Source organism: Phalacrocorax carbo, chromosome Z (assembly GCF_963921805.1).
Source record: "Phalacrocorax carbo chromosome Z, bPhaCar2.1, whole genome shotgun sequence".
Lineage (NCBI taxonomy): Eukaryota > Metazoa > Chordata > Aves > Suliformes > Phalacrocoracidae > Phalacrocorax > Phalacrocorax carbo.
Window position 1 is genome coordinate 26,841,345 of NC_087548.1, and position 17,905 is coordinate 26,859,249.

At 37.7% G+C, this 17,905-nt stretch overlaps 1 protein-coding gene across 5 annotated transcripts in view; it reads right to left on the reverse strand.

Annotated features, from left to right (window-relative positions):
- Positions 1 to 1,054: 1,054 nt before the first annotated feature.
- The window catches only part of TENT2 (terminal nucleotidyltransferase 2), a 40,735-nt gene continuing 23,884 nt past the window's right edge, over positions 1,055 to 17,905 (reverse strand). For all 5 annotated transcript variants that reach the window (XM_064438661.1, XM_064438663.1, XM_064438662.1 and 2 more), the window contains 5 exons: positions 17,435 to 17,478; positions 13,607 to 13,743; positions 7,285 to 7,376; positions 3,429 to 3,508; positions 1,055 to 1,491 (listed from right to left, as the gene is read on the reverse strand). In XM_064438661.1, the coding sequence (XP_064294731.1) occupies positions 1,417 to 1,491; positions 3,429 to 3,508; positions 7,285 to 7,376; positions 13,607 to 13,743; positions 17,435 to 17,478 (428 nt within the window). In that variant the 3' untranslated portion in view covers positions 1,055 to 1,416. The remainder of the gene's footprint in view (positions 1,492 to 3,428; positions 3,509 to 7,284; positions 7,377 to 13,606; positions 13,744 to 17,434; positions 17,479 to 17,905) is intronic.

Here is a 17,905-nt window from a genome sequence, read left to right on the forward strand (position 1 = left end):
CAACAACAGAACTCAGAGGGTCGTGATCAATGGAGCAGAGTCTGGTTGGAGGCCCGTAACTAGCGGTGTTCCCCAGGGGTCTGTGCTGGGTCCAGTCCTGTTCAACATGTTCATCAAGGACCTGGACGATGGGATAGAGTGTACCCTCAGCAAGTTTGCTGATGATACCAAGCTGGGAGGAGTGGCTGATACACCAGAAGGCTGTGCTGCCATCCAACGAGACCTGGACAGGCTGGAGAGCTGGGCTGAGGGGAACCTGATGAAATTCAACAAAAGCAAGTGCAAGGTCCTGCACCTGGGGAGGAACAACCCCATGCACCAGTACAGGCTGGGGGTTGAGCTGCTGGAAAGCAGCTCTGCTGAGAAGGACCTGACCGTGCTGGTGGGCAACAAGTTGACCATGAGCCAACAACGTGCCCTTGTGGCCAAGGCGGCCAATGGTATCCTGGGATGCATTCAAAGGAGTGTGGCCAGCAGATCAAGGGAGGTTATCCTCCCCCTCTACTCTGCCCTGGTGAGACCACATTTGGAGTCCTGTGTCCAGTTTTGGGCCCCCCAGTTTCAGAAGGATGTGGAACTGCTTGAGCAAGTTCAGTGGAGAGCTACCAAGATGATCAGGGGGCTGGAGCATCTCCTGTATGAGGAAAGGTTGAGAGACCTGGGTTTGTTTAGCCTGGAGAAGAGAAAACTGAGGGGGGATCTTATCAATGCCTATAAATATCTAAAGGGTGGGTGTCAGGATGATGGGACTAGGGTCTTCTCATTAGTGCCAAATGACAGGACAAGGGGGAATGGGCACAAGCTGGAACACAGGAAGTTCCACCTCAATATGAGAAAAAAAAATTCTTCGCTGTGAGGGTGCCAGAGCAGCGGCACAGGCTGCCCAGGGCAGTTGTGGAGTCTTCTTCTCTGGAGACACTCAAAACTCTCCTGGACACGGTCCTGTGCCCCCTGCTCTAGGTGTGCCTGCTCAAGCAGGGGGGTTGGACAAGATGAGCTCCAGAGGACCCTTCCAACCCCTACTATTCTGCGATATAGTCACACTTTCACACTGTTCCGTGCTGAATGTCTTTATTTTGCGGCTTATATGTGTCTGAGTTAATGATTATACAGATTGTGAAAACAAGTCAGTGTATCCCCATACTTTCCTTACAACCGATCCATTCTTGTGATTTGGTGTTTTATTTTCTTCTAGAAGTCAACACCACAAGCATTTCCAGAAAACCTATCTTTGAATTAACAGCTGTATTAAGAAATGTGGGTAATAAAATATGCTATCTTTGTTATAAACATTTCCTTAACAAAAGTTTACAGAGAAAAACATGTCATAGAAAAAACACGGGGAAATTGCCTCTTGATTTTGATACTGTTCTTTTTTTCAGCAGGATCCAATAAGAAGAAACGAACTTCTTCCACTTATCTTTTCTGAATGGCCATTCTTAAAGGTAATATACAGTTCAGGTCCTTCTTGTCTCGTAGTACCTGCCAAGACTGGGTAAAAAAGTACAAGGTTTTATAGACTAAATATCTTTTCCATTAATACTTAAATACCATTGTAAGCATTAAGCCTCACAGATTCACAAAAATATGGTTGATATTTTTCCCATTCTAGAAAAGAGGTTTGGTTTTGTATGGGGTTGTGTTTTTTTGTTTGGTTGTTTGGGGTGGGGGGTGAGGGTGGGGTTGTTTGGGTTTTTTGTTTTCTTTTTTTTTTTAAGGGAAGAAAAAATCCAAAAGGTTAACACAACACAATGACCTACTGAGGAAGGTACAGTCTTTCAAGAAGAGAGTGGATTTGTGGAGACTGAGATGTTAATGTTATTTAAGCATTACATTGATATTCTGACTGCAAAATCATCTCAAGTTCACACGTGTCAAAGTTCCTGATACAAGATATTATATTCTGACATTTCCGGAACTTATTTGTGTCTTTGAAATACATTTCAATTTTTCATCTGTATTCTAGTGTGAATTCCAGGACACATCTGTCCCACCTGTTAGGCCATGAATGTGCAAACAACTGCAGAGACCCTCCTGTCTTTATGCAGAATTCGTTTAAACCAAAATATGACAAGAAAACCACAGGAAGAGTAATCACTCAAGGACAATGAGACAAACAGATTCCTTAGGCTAAAAAAAGTGCAAGATATTAGTGAATACCTGCAGTTTTAGGCAACTGTGATTCTTTACAGTTCCTACTGAAGAGAAAATTTTTTCAGGGCCATACACTCTAGTATATAGGCTTCCAGACACGTAGGATCTAACAACTGCTTTTACATATTTCAGAAACCCACACAGGTTTGAAAATAATTTTTCAACTGAAAACTCTGAAAAGACAAGTTCACTCTGATTTCACAGAACAGTGAGAGAGCCCAAACTACTTTGAAAACCACTGCTTTAGCAGATTCACAAAACCATTTATGTAAATAAAATATTTTATGAGAATGGTTCAGCACTTTGTATGCTAACATGGTTAAACAGAAGGAAACTGGTATTTCTGACGAGAATTACAAAGCAAAAAAGTAATCCTTTTCTGACTAAGGCAACACCTTATAGCCTTTGTTTTATTACAAGTATCTGGCATTGATTTCCTTTTTGCCAGAGAAGCCCTCAAGATGTTTAAGCACTTGATTAACTAGAGTAAAGAGGAGTCTCCAATGATGGGGGGAGTTAGGGGAGTCTAACTTGGTTAAAATTGGAAGCAATTTTGTGCACTAATCCCTAGTCACAACTACATTATGAATAGTCAGAGATCTCAGAAAACTAGAATTTGAGCTGCAATTACGAATGCAATGCCTATGATAGGAGGCAAGCACAAAAGAGAGTTGGTAGCTAGGATTTTTAGGGAAAAGAAGGATGTTTAACCAAGGTCTAAGTCTTTGCTCGCTTCAAGCACTTCCTTGCATCCTCCCCTGGCTCAAAAGCTCCAGTTTGAACTACTTATGTTCTAAAATTATGAGTGTGGCCACCCAGAAGAAAAGTACCAGTTTAATTTGGTTGTCAAAAAACAGCAGAAAACCATTGGTGGTGATATTTATAAAAAAGGGATAGTAAGAGTATAACATATTATTACCAGTCAAATTCATGTAGGAAGAGATAATGAATGAAGATGAAGTTGTAATTCTACAGCTATTAACTATTGTTACAATTTCATACACACAAGAAAATCTAAGACAAAAGATTTACTATTTCAAGTACCCATTTCAACTTAAGCCTGAATGCTTCATGGCAGACATTAATAAATACTCTTACTAAATAATTACCCATGACAATTTTTAAAAATATGTTTCTATTATTTATATAGTACAAAGCATAAAAATATTCATAACACAAACATCAGAAACAGGAAGGATCATGACTAGCATTTGCATAAATTAAATCCTGAAAACCAAAGTGACCAGAAAAATTAAATGAGATGTACTTTTTACCTGCAGAAATTCAGCTCTGATAGTATCAAACTTCTGTTTTTCATGTACAGCTCTAGCAGTGTTTGTCCCATCAAAGGGCTCTGCAAGATCAAACACAAACATTAACGTGTTAAAAAAAACCCAGAAGAGTCAACATATCATTGCTTCCCAAGAGTGCTTTGAGCGGCTGATTCTACTTTGCTTCTCAATCTTTATTTCTACATAACATCCATCCAAAAAAAGCCCCAAACCCTAAATGATCTAATGGTTTGTAATACACAACAAAGTCAGGTTATTACATCTATTGAAGCACACTATGATTGTGCTGAATTTATGCATCAGTAATTATTTGTTACTGATATGTCATCACAGACTATTAAGCAGAAAACGATTTTGCATATTAAAGTGGTCTGCAACTTACTACACATGTGCCTCTTGGAACTGTTCCCTTTAGATTAACCTCATTCAACAGCTTCTCAGTGAAATACAAAGAGTAGAGTAAAATCTTTACTATAACTTTTTATATAAGATGTATCAACTGCTGTAAAAATATATTTTATCAAATCATACCTATTCTGCAATATATATTCATGTTTACAGGCAGATTTATTTTACTTTAGAATGCATCATACATTTAGATTGGAACAAAATACTGGCAATCAAATAAAAAAGGTACACACTCCTCTGAAGTTAGTCACATAATTTGACAGTTACCTACTGTCACTAAGAATTCCATGTCCTTTACCATGTGAAGCAGCACTGCATTTCTTCTGTGTGTCTTAAATGTAATGTTAACTGTTTCTTTAATGGTAGGACCTTTATGTGCCTCATGTTCAAGATATATATTTTTTTTAAAGCAACAAGAACAAAACTCTTCAGTCTTCTGAAACCATCAGTGGGGAAAAAAGGTAGTCTACTCACAGAAGCTGACTCACATCTTCCCTTTATTCTTCCTGCATATTTACTGACTGTCAAAAGACAAACTCATTCCCTGGAACGCAGCAAGAGTAATTTTGCAATCACCTACTATTTACAACACTACATTTTCTAGCCGTCAAGACAGTGAGAGTCCATCATAAGTTATTTTGTTCCTACACAGATGACAATATTAAAAGAAAAAAAGGAATACAACTTCAATGCTGTTGCTTGAGGGAAAGGCTAAAGGGGATCATCCTTTCAAACAAAAATAAAACTTCAGAACTACTGCAAGCCAAGCTCTGAACAATCATTTTTAGAATCATTTTTAACATGTGGATCTGAAAGATTTAAAAGTACAAGCATGAATCAGGTGCAGCTTAGACATTCTGACCCAGTTTCCCTAGGTGACTGTCAGTTTAATCAGTTTAATTGTCTCAAAATTGATGTTTCTAGCTTTTTCAGACTGTCTTTTTCAACAGGAGAGTGCATGATATTATTTGATATAGACAAGATTTAAACTGAAACCAGAATAGTTGCTAGCAATTTAGCGCTTCTGACAAGGAATGTTCACAAACATTAGCTTAAAGCAGTGTTCTCTGTATCCCCAAAATGATAATAGCCTGCCAGATTTTAAACCGTCTGAAAAGAGTATCTTTACTGTATCTGTTTCTCTAACAGCAGCAACACAAGTAAATATCAGACTTACAGCCAATAAAAATTGAAACAGAACAAATTTTTTTCTTTGAGCAAGCCTAATATAGTGCTAGACACAATTATGGCAACTTGCAGGCATAGACTTGTGTAGTCTATCGACAAATATATTTAAAATACTAAAAAAATATATGCAATGATACCAGTTACTGAAATTTTAGTCTGCTAACTGGAAAATCTGACAAAGACTTGGAAACCATAACATGCTGACATGTTTAGCTAGCTTTTAAAAGCTTCTCAAAGTACACAGAAGTTTATCTACGTACTTTGTCAAACTAGCTCTGCTTAACAGCTATTATAAACATGAAGCCTACTTTGGGTTGAAATAGGAAATCTAATTTTTCCCTTCCAATTTAGAAGTAAAAAATTGATATGTGAGGCTAAACCCCACTCTCACTAAAGTCTTGAAGCATGTTGTAACAGGAAGGAATCAGATGTGCCACATATAGATAATTTTGCTTTTTTGATAGTGCAAATGCAAGATATACTCTTAAGGAAAGGTTGTATGTAATTAAGCCCACTTAATACCATTCTAAAATGGCTATTTTGTATGTTGATATTCTATTTTCCAACCTGTCAGAAAGAAAACCTAGTTATTCAACCACTTTGTAATGTCATTAAAAAAATAAAATTGAGAACTTGAAACAGACCTCAGCAACACAGCAGATCAGTATCATGTGACAGCAGCAGACACAGCTGCCCAGCATTCCCACCTCCCACATTCAGACCAGAGCCTTGGCAATGCCTGTACTGCATTATCTCAAATCATTTTAGCTGTGCAGAATACTCTAATTCTCACATTTCTCAACTCTGGGACTGTAGAGCCAAGCGTGCAGTCATCTCTCAGTGTATTTTTTCCTCCCTGACTGGTAGTTGATTTTTCTCCCCAGAAGTAAAAAAAAGAACAGGAATTCCATCATGTGGCTTCACACTGCCATCCATATGATTACAGCCAAGCTGGTGAGCTCTGGGCCACAGAATAACTAACTTCACCATTAGGTAATTATTCTCTGCTCAGAGTAGCTAGCTCACATGCAGGAAACTACATGCACACACATGGGTGCACTCCCATGCCCAGTAGTCTTGAGGAACGTCTCTCCAGCCACAGGACTTCTGCCTTATCCCTCTCCTCCCCCAGGAAAGTTTTTCCACTCTCTAACTAAACTCTCTCCATATAGTTTGGCTCGTGCCCAAGTTCTATTCCTGTTTTATCCTAAAACTTGTAGCCTTGATACCCTGACTCTAACAGCCTCCATTTATCTACAGCCAGGGCCCAGGCCACCTCTCCCATTTCAAACCTGCCCTCTTCACCCCTGTGTCCTAAACCACCTACTTCTAATTCTGCTCCAGTTCCACCTTGGTTCCTTTTCCACAGTTCCTTATACAACCAATTCCCCTTCAGCCGCTGCATTCTGATTCTCACTCCTCTTTATCTCCTTCTGTTCACTGTTTCCAGTTACACAACACCTCTCGGTCACTTTTCCTAACATGCCAATCCTACTCTCAGTCTATTATCTTCTCTTTCCTTGGTCCAAGCTTCATCTCCTGTGCATGCTACCTGTTCATCTTCTCCGTTTAGATTCCCCATGGCAGTTGAAAGGCATCAAGAACACATGAAGCAGGTTCCCTGCAGTGCTACTGCCCAGTTCAGCCTGCACTAAGAAGGCTGAGACCTGCAGCTCCAAAGGTAGCCTGGGTTTACCCTCCAGTTCTGGAGGGCATCCTAACAGTCTCTGCAGAAACTGTACATTCACAAGCCAGCCAAAAATAGTAGCCACAAGGGGACTGACATACACGTAATCTAGTCACTGCTAGGACTTGGGATGCCAGAGCATTTCCAGAACAAAGAATGTTCTTAGAGAGGAATCTGAACGTGTGGCTGCTGTGTTTTTTCAGAAGCTCAATCTTGGCAAAACTTAGGACTATTTCTGCAGAGCAGAAAAATACACACTACTCTCGTAAAGGTCATTCCTTGTCAAAGTCCTAATCCATGTTCCAAAAGTAACAACGCAGTAAGTGTTCTTGAAGAAGGTCAGGAGAACTATTTTTAGACACCATAGAACTTAAAGCTTCCTTCTCAAATGTTTTTGGCAGGACTGCTTCCAAAACTATTTACATTTGATAAACTTCATTTTCAACATAAATGCATTACACATACATTATTAAAACACAACCAAGGTAAAGTCTAACAGATGTATATATTTAGTGTCTTAATGGTTAAAAATTATAACGCAGCTTTACATTTTACCTTCTACACAAATAAACTTGTTTCTCCATTCAATACCATCAGGTCTTGGAACAGCTTTGGCCTCACGAACTGAAATCATTTGATGGTTCCAACTAGGAAAAAGGAAAAAAATTTGCAGAACTTTTAACACTTGATACTAAATTAATAACATCAGTTTACATTAAAAATTGTTTAGTTGCTATGTCGTAAGCCAGGATAACAGAGTACTTTATAAAAATGAGTAATTTTGTGTAACAGTCTAATCTTCATAATTTACAATGTAGGAGTAAGGAATGATGGGTAGGAAATGAGAAAAATTTTTCACAAGCAGAATTGTAGTTATGAAAACATCCACAAAACAGACCATCATAGGTATCCATGAGTAACATATTCACAACAGATTATTTTTTTCAAAAAACAGCGTCAACCTGAATGTGGTCCCCTACATTTAAGTTCAAAAGAAATTACAGACTCAGATCTATCTTTCAGAGTTTTCTGTGGGAAGAACAAGAATGTAAGGAGTTTACCTGCACATGAACTCAAATACTGCATTCCATTTAAAAAAATATTCAACAGTATATATATAATGATAGCTTGCTTAGAGGCCAGCATTCCTGGTGCAAGGAACCTATTATTAGAAAGCACTAACACTTTGTATATTCTGAATTTTAGATGTCCTAAAAGTGTAACAGCAAAGCAACAACTCAAATACGCATTTGAAGATATTCTACTTCATTCTGCACGCAATGGTACAACAACAAAACCATAGGAAATGATCACACTGAAACAGGAACAGCATGCAGTTTACAGGGCAATCTTTACAATGTGCCAAGCATCTTTATGATGCTTGGCACAATGATATGCCAAATATATTGCAAGCCAAAGCAGTCACTTGCAGTTTTATGTTCTTATCTACCCAGTTTTCAGCTGCTCTTAACTAAAACAGGGAACTACCATACCAGCAAGCTGCCTGGATCACCAGCAATGCATCACCATATGCCCTGACTAAATGGGTCTTAGAAATAGCTGGGTAGCGTGCTGCTACCTGTACTGCTGTTATGTACATCTGACATGATCTCCTGACTGAATCAATCTTTTGACATAATGCAGGAAGAGAGGCGCTTGGCTAGATGCATCAACCACCTGCAGTAAATCTGTAAGTATCAATTGTAAATCAAAATACAGTTTATAATTAATCAGTTAAATTTTTAAGAACTCTGTGCTCCCTATGCTACAGGTCAGCTGTCATAACTCCATTAAGTCAGTGGTGATAAGACAGTTTTATACCAGCTAAAAATCCATGCCTGTAATTCTACAAATTATCTTGGATACAACTCATGATTAAAACTACTTACAAAAGTGAGCTGTTTGAATAACTATACTTCCACAGAACATGTACATTATTCTTCTATTTAAGGATATGAATAGGGCCTATTTCAAAAAAGGTGCAGGACACAGCATATGAAGCAGTTTAGGATACCTCAGATTACTTATTCACCTACTGCTGTGTATATTTAGATTTCTTTTAATGTATTCTTTAGAAAATTGGTACAGGTGATGATCATTTCTAGCATTCAATGCAAACTAAAGCTTTCACTCTAACCATCAATCTCCCTCTCCTGAATTCCCATAGTAGACTAATTTTGCAAGCATTAGAAATATTGTGAAGCACCAAATACTTTCCTATCATGTCTTTATTTAATAAACTACCATCAACACAAGCTTAACAAGAAATTCAGATGAATTGCTCAAAAAACCACCCAAACACAAAAAAGACAGGTGGTATTGTTTCATTTCAAACTTAATTCTCTCAACTTCTTTTTTCTCTAGGTTATACTTGGCTTGATTCCTCAGCAAAAAAATAAATGCATTTATAATACACTGGTTTAGCGAAAAGCAACAAAAGTGACATTTCTAGCTATTTAAACAGCTTTTTATTTAAACCTGAAACCAACTACTTTATCCAATAGTCTCATTAAGCCTTCACTAACCCTGCCTTGATACCAAAGTCAGCCTGAATTAGAAATTAATACCAATAGTGTATCTATTTTAACTGTTTTGGCTTGCACATGATAACTTCATTATTGCCAATACAAAGCAAATATTCTCTGCGTACACACTTTCAATCCATAAGTTAACAATAACCATTTGAACAACTATTTCAATTATCAGTTATTTCTGGTGTCACTGCCCATATTAGGTATGTGCTCCTCATGGAGAAGGCAAGAATTTGAAAGAAAAAGACCATGCATTTCCAGGTGTAAGTGTGTATGAGTACACTACAAACCGATTAAAAAGGATATCTTTTCCAGAGTGCTCTTATAAGCCAAAGCCACTTGCATAAACACACTAAGATGGGTACAAGGTGCAAGCATATTTAATTCAATACACTATGAAAAATGATCCCTTTATTACCTGACAAATTCTACCTTGAAAAGAGCCATGAGCAACTGTATTTTATATTTTGTCATGGTAATGAAACCAATCTTTTATCATGTTCAACAAATACAACTTAATCAGTGAATGAACTTAAACAACTGCTACCTCACTGGAAACAAATTTAAGAGAAGTGTCGCCCCAAAGTACAATCTCCAAGTTCCCTAGCAGTTAACTTCAAGGGAGTAAGGCCTTGCATCAAGGTCTGTCTTTGTAAAGAGACATCCAAGTGAAAACCTGCTGCCTTCACTCACAGCTGCAGAAATGAAACCAGACACTCTCTCCAGAGGGCCTGGTAAACATGGACCAGTTTCCAAATACCTTCTTTTGAGAACACCTCCATACACTTCTCAGTCACATTCACTATGTGATCAGCGTACCTTTGATAGTTTGAAATACTTAAAGTTAAAATGGAGTTATAAGCATTCTTTTATCCAGCTGCATCATGCAAAACATTACGTAGACTCTTAGGGCAAGCTAATTATACAGCCATGTCGGCAAATCATGCTTTGTCATACATAGGGTCTAAGTCCAATATATGCAGCAATTTCCAAATCATATTTCTCGTAACTTATTAAGGTGGATAAAATACTTTTTATGAAAACACAGAAAATCCCAGAGTAGGACTGTGGAATGTGCACTGGATAAATACATGGTAATCAGTAATTTTCTGAAAGACCTTATAGTCTAAGCAAAGAAAGCAGATTAAAAGCATAAGGGAGAAAAATACAACACAAGGACAAAAACTTATTCATGGCTGCACAGCATGCAAGGTTCCTGCTTCTTCCTTTGTGCCACTCCCATTTCTTCCTTTGTGCCCTACTCTTTGGGCCAATCCTGACCTCAAATATTATTCACTACATCAAAAAAAAAGTGTAGATTTTTAACTGAAATACCTACTAGCCTTTGCTAGACTGAGGGGGAAGTTTAAAACAATGTATTTCCATCTTCCCTTCATCTTCCTGGGCAATACATGTAAAATACTTGATCAGTTATGCATTCCAGGCAGGTGGTGTCAATGACTCATTCTGTCCAAAATTATGATCTTCACACATGATCTGATCATTCTTGACTGCATGCTGTTCTTCCAGCAAAACAGATCTTGTGTATCAAACCTGGTAGTGTTGAGTCCTACTCCATAGACAGGAATCTACAAAAGTCACTTTTATGAAAATTGAAGTAGCATCCTCTTTAGTAATCTTTTCATCAAATACATTACAGTTTAGAAGCGAAAATTCACTGGCACAGTACAGGTCATTTAAATGTGACCCAACTTAGTAGTCACAGTATCTGAAATATAATCTATTTTACAGGGAAAGCAAATGCTGAGAAAAAATATTTATCACAGCAATGAAAATATTCAACACATTCAAGAGTAAAATACTAGTTATTCCATGAAAGGCAGAACAGAGCCTTGTGTTGTATTTAACTCCTATCCTCATTCCCACTGATAACATCGTTTCCACCAGTAAACTCAAAGCAAAGATAACAAGATACTGTGGATAGTATGACACTGCACTTGTTCTCACCAGCTGGCTATCACACACAAAAATATTTAAGCACTGTGTCTGCCTGCCTTCTCCCCAGCAGGAGCATTAATTTGGGTTTTCTTTTCTCCAGCCAATTACCAGTTATTATGAAACTATATGGAATTTTAGTATCTTTGAGACATACCTCCTGTGCTCCTTTCAAACACGATTTATAGCTGTCAGGGATACACAGATAGTCAAGTAAACAGTACACCTGACTAAGTTTTATTTCTGTAGCAGAAAGAGTTAAAAATAATATCAGTTGTTGCATTACGTGTGTCATTTCTTGATATGATGTCTCAGCTATGTAACATTTTCAACACAGGAATTCTAATGGCTATTTTTCAGAGGTTTGGGTGGGGGCTTTTTTCTTGTTTGTTTTTTAAACAGAATATCACCAGTCAAATGTTTAAACGCTTAACAGGTACATAACAGTGGAAAATCAAGTCAGATTATTTTTTATTTGGTTCACTGTTTTTTAAATATCTTTTCTTCCCTTCCTATCTTCACTGTCCACTCTTTCAAGCTTTGTTTTAACCAGAAGCTCCCCTGTGCCTCTGTGATAAAATTTAGGTAACATTTTTTTCCTTATTGATGAAAATGAAGAAAATACTCAGGGATTAACATCAGTTCAGGTACTGATATTGCAGCATTTTTAGTCTTCATACCCCTTAGTGTATCCTGCATGTCTTAACAGCAAGTAGAAAAAAGTCTTCCTGGACCAGCTACTGATTCATGCAGAAATCTGCTCTTGACTATGTTTCACAAGCACCCAAACCAGAAAGTTAAGTATTTTTCCTGCATTTGGACAAAATCTCTGCTAGTTTGCACAGTGTCATGGTTTTAGCTGGGATAGAGTTAATTTTCTCCACTCTAGCTGGTATAGTGCTGTGCTTTGAACTTAGCATGGAAAAAAAATGTTGAGATAACACACAGATGTTTTGGGCTGCTGCTGGGTAGCGCTTGTACTGGTCAAGGACATGTCTAGCTTCCCGTGCTCTGCCGGGTGCGCAAGAAGCCGGGAGGGAGGGGGCACAGCTAAGGGAGCTGATTCAAACTGACCAAAGCGATATTGCATATCATGTAATGTCATGCCCAGTATGTTACCTGGGAGGAGCTGGCTGGGGGAGGCAGGCAGCAATTGCGGCTCAGGGACGGGCAGCATCAGTCGGCGGGTGGTGAGAGGTTGTATCGTTCGTGTTTCTGTGGTTTTTCCCCCTTTTTTTCCCCTTTCCCTTCCTTTTCCATTTTATTATATTAACATTGTCATTATTATCATAATCATTATTATTATTATTTTATTGTAATAATTAAACTGTGCTTATCTCAACCCACAAGTTCTTTTGCTCGTCCAATTCTCTTCCCCATCCCACAGGGGTGGGGAGGCAGTGAGCGAGCGGCTGCGTGGTGTTCAGTTGTCAGCTGAGGCAAAAAAACCCCAGTCTATTTTTGGCGCCCAACGCGGGGCTTGAAGGGTTTGAGATAATAACAGTTGCTGGTGACAGCATTGATTCATCTGCTCAACCCCAGTGATGTTTTCTTACGAAGATTTAATGATTGTTCACTTCTTACGTCGTAGTAAAATATGAACACTTCAAAAGTTATGAGTATCCAGCAGTTACATTTTACTCTTCCTCGAGGAAATGGATAGGATGCACATACACAGGACAGCAACATGTATGAACCAACTGCCTGAGAAACAAGTCCTTCAGAAGATATTTAAGCTTGTTGAAATACAAGCTTTTGATATTTTATACAGCAAAGTATTTGTAATCTACAGCTTTCAGATGCCCTCAAAACTTTAGCTTCTCCCTCTCTTCTACAAGAAAGTCCAGATGCCAAAATTAAACTCAGATTCCAGCAAACCAACACTGTTAGTGAACCAATTATATCCGGGAGAATTCTTCATTAGCTGTGGCCTATATTGATGTATATTATAGTCAAAGTAAGGAGCAACCTGGTCAGTCACTTCCATTGACTCAGGGTGACAGAGGACAAGCACAGCTATTAAGGTCCAAATAATTAATATCGCAATCAATACCTTGAACTACAACTAAGAACGGATTTTTCTCACACATGTATAACCAGTTTTATAGTAGTGTAATATAACTAAACCCAGCTATTTTTAAAGGACAAACCTCTCTAACTTCTGGCAGCTGTTTTACAGGATAGGATGCTTGACTAAGCTAAAGATGTCAGACACTCTTTATCAGCATTCCTGTGGCCCTTTAGCCTTTTCACCCATTCCCTCTCCACCAGTTACCACTCCAGCATTGCTACTATTCTTTCTCTTCAAGGGTTATAAAGTGTTGATATATTGAATAGAAGAAATCAAAGTTTTGCATATTCTAGAACACTAAGATGAGCTTATTACTTACTCGAATTCTGTGGCATAGTATTTGAAGAAGCCTATTAACAAATCTCCAAGGCTTGATCCGTTTTTCGAGAGGTAAGGAGGAATGGTACATGGAACTTGATGAACAAGGTGCAACTGCGTAGCAGGATCAAAAGATTCCTGTCAAAATAAAATCAGAGAGTATGTATACACATGCACACGCACACACACTGCCTTAATCTAGGTGTGTATATTTTTCACAGAAAAAAAGCTGCCTATCGTTTGCTTATTAGAAGTTCAAGGACAACTTACACCCTTAGAAAAGTACTCTTTCTCTTGTGCTTCTCTGTTAGATACTAGTTACTCCCCCTGAACTCAGGTAGAATAATCTTGACCAGGAGCGTCCCAGATCATTTCTTGCCTTCTGTTTACTGTAGAATTTTAACATGGGAGAATCTCTGAACCAGGCTTGCGTTTACATGCTAGTAAACCAAATGAGCAGAAGCTCAGTAAGGTAGCCTGCACTGAGCTGGCTGCAGTTGAACTGAGATAGGGTTGTGAAGCTAATGCATTTATTGCCAAGTTCCCGTAACTGTGGTACAGAAACGATCCAGAAGGAAGGGCCAATTTATTTTTCCCACAGCACAGAGTTAAAATTGCATACGAAACCCACTGGCTCTAATATGAACCTGCATCCTCCCACATAATGAGTTCAAAGATTGCAGCAGCACCCCCTCTAGCCAACCTATCTGAAAGAAAAAAATTTAAAAAAACAAAGGAGTTATCCAAAAACGCTGAATACACACATACAGTGTTGAAGCTGAAGTATGCCTTTCTTCAGCAGGCTGATGGGGTGTGGGGGTGAGGGGAATAAAAGAAAAAGCCAGGTTCGCTATAAACAAAAGTCACTATTGGCAGCTTAAAAAGGAATCTACACAGGACTAAATTAACATGGTTTTAGATGTGCTATACTGCTTGGTGCCCATTGCATCCTTTAGGTTCTTCTGAGAGACAGGGGTACATGGCGGAAAGCATATGTTCTCTTGCCAGAGAAACAATTTTTAAAACCAGGATACTACATTTCACATCAGTGTTGTGTATTTTAAGGAAATTAATCCAAAACACACAAGAGCAAGCTTTACATTCAAATAAAGAAATACATCTAGGTAAGTTAGGGAACCTATTCAGTCATTACTGTATCTCCCCTCCCAGTCCTTTTTATTTTAAAGAGTAGTATCAGGCATGACTCAAACTTTATAGTACTAGAGTATCACTGGAAGCACAATACACTGTAATATTGTTTGCACGTTCACAGCCCACAGTGCTTCCTCTGAGAAAAATATGGTTAGCAATCAAACCAGGAGGACTGGAAAGTTTGGGACTCCTGCCCCCTTTTGCCAATCCTAGCAAAACTTCCTGGAACCTTGTGCAACACCTTCTGCAAAAAAAAGGCCATTCTTCAGCTATGGAAAATTTTAAGTCTTGCTCTCACGTGATACAACACTGCATATAAATTATTATAATAGTTAGCAGAGCTCAGAATTTTACAGCTTACAATCCAGCAGAACACACCAAAAACATGGAGACAAACATAAAAAGCATATACACATCATATAAAGATCTAAAGGTGGAACATTTGTTCCTGTGTTATACAGTATATAACATAGTTTTAAGCCCAAAGGTAATCAGACAGATACTAGAGTGAAAGTCAATCCATGCCCATTCCTACAGAAAGCTGTAGAAGAGTCACAACAAATGAATTTAGCATTAGCAGTGTAACAGCTCATGAGGAAAGCGACACGGGGATATACTGAGTCACCGAATCTGCCTTTTGTTTCTCACTCAAGGTAAACATCTCTCTTTTACATGGCACCTACAATTCAAAACAAGCAGTTTCCTCCACAGTGTGTAAGTATTTCAGGCTGCAGAAAGAGCTGCAGATATACGTGTAGTATTAGGATGGAAGACAGAGCTTTGACAAGCTACAAGCACAAGGTTTCTTTGGTTTCTTTGGATACTGACATTTGCCAGTGCTTTGTAATTATTACTGCAAGCTACAAGACCAGAATTGTTTTGGCAAATTTCACATTTTCATTTTAAATTTCTTTGCAATATCAATATTTAGAAATTATAACATTCACAATTTTTAAATACTTAATCATATTCTTAATGGAGACAGTAGACCAAAAATGTGTTTTCAAATTTCTAGCATAATTAAAAAAAAAATCTTAATCCATAGTTTTGATTTGGTTTTATACTAAGCATGTATAAAATATTCTTTTTATTTTATTAGCACTCCTAGAATATTTAGTCCATTCTCCAAAGGCAGGGTAACTAAGAACACCACCACCACTACAATCTACACTGAATCAGGGTAAAAAAACGCTATTCTTACAGCAGTGTTCTAGAAAGACAGGAACCTGCAAGTGATTTACCACTTTTACACGACACAAGATAAAACCTTGCATTTAGTATCAATTCATCAGATTTTCCAGCTTATGGTATTGTATACTTTTGCTTTAATCATTTAAGCTGTTAATATTTGTAACACTGCTCTGAAGGCCTTTTTACAGTTCATACACTACCAATATAAATGTATGCATTATTACAGAAAAGTCAAAAGTTACCAATTCTTAGTTGTTTTTTTAAACTACATGCTACACATACACCAAACAGAAAATACTACAGCATATGAGCTTTAAGTAAACATAATCAGCAAATATAGCAACTCAAGAACCCTACCAGACAAAGCTAAGTCTACAAGAAATGAAAAACAGCTTCAAATGTTTTTGAGCACTAATAATGAAGAAATTAGAAGGTATATAGCACAGTAAAAAATGAGAAGAAAAAATAGAGACCATAAAAATTTAGCACAGGTATCCCTAAGCACGTTTACAAAATAGAAATAAAACTGCAGTGTACTGTAGCTCAAAGCTTTCTTCTGCATGTCAATTATTCTAATTACCAAAAATGGCTGACACCACAGTATTTCCTCCCTGAGATATAGTGCCATCAAATACTCCCATTTCAGCATTACAGGAAATATATGCAAAAGAATGGCTTTCTGATACTACCTCAGCACAATTATCAGCAACAGTAAAAACCATATGTAGACTGGGGCATAAACTATGGCAACTATGAATAAAGAAAAATTTAAAAAGTGACATGTGAGAGGAAAGGTAAGGAGGAAGGAACTGAGGAACTTCTGTAAATTATAGCATAGAACTATTCAGCAATAGCTCTTTTGTCCCCAGACAAGTATTTAGGAGGGTAGCTCTTATTTCTAGGTAATCTTTAGATTAAGTCTCAATAATTAATGCTGCAGAGGCTCAAAGCACGCCGATTCACAGAGTTCTCTGGAAATCAACAGAGTATGATCTGGACATAATAGCAAAGTCCCCAAAAGCTGTCTTCTTGTTGGACTGAAGCCAATTTTTGAGTGATCTCAAAAGCTTCCTTAGTAAACATATCATTCACTCTCTGCACCCAGAAATATCAGGCAGCTCAGCAGCTGTGGGAAGGTACAGAAATGGATGCAAAAAACACTACTTAGCGTATTAAGAAATAAGAATCAGAAAGTTACAGATGACATAGGGACATTTTCAGACCAGCATAAAGAGCATTAAGTCAACAGCTCTCATTAGTACTCATTTCCAACTGTGTGTGAAATCTTATATATAACAGACTGTTTCCACTAAAGAAATTATCACAAGCAGTAAATAACCTTTTTCACACTTATGTTTAGTGTATCAATGACCAGGGTAACAGACTGTGTTTAATTTAATGCATTAAAAATATCTAAGAATTCATATATTTTAGATAAGCAGATTCATACACATATGTGACGTAGTAAATCTTAAGAAACACTTACTGGATAATTTTTTTGAAGAGATGGAAGAATGGGCTCAGGTAGGGCTGCAAAATAAATTTAAAGTTTCTGTGATTCATGTAAGTCACTGGAAAAAATATCATATTAACTACACCAAAGGGTTGGACTGAAATTCCATCTTAAAATCATCTATCAAGAACTTCACTTTCATACATTTTGTAAAAATAAAAGTTATTCACCAGATCTTTCTTACTCTGTTTTGTATATGGTAATACAAGGAGTTAATTCAGCTAAGGGCAACCGTTACTAAGGTACTACTACTTGTACGAGACATAAAAATTCTATAGCAGCTGGGTACGACTTCACTTTTAAACTTCATATTAATTCATAGCTACAAAAAACTCATCTAGATCCCCTAAAGGAAAAAATCAGTGTGTCACTCTTTTTTCCTACGTCTAATACAATATGATTCTATCACAGCATAGGAAGTCTCCACATACTGCAAAAGTACAC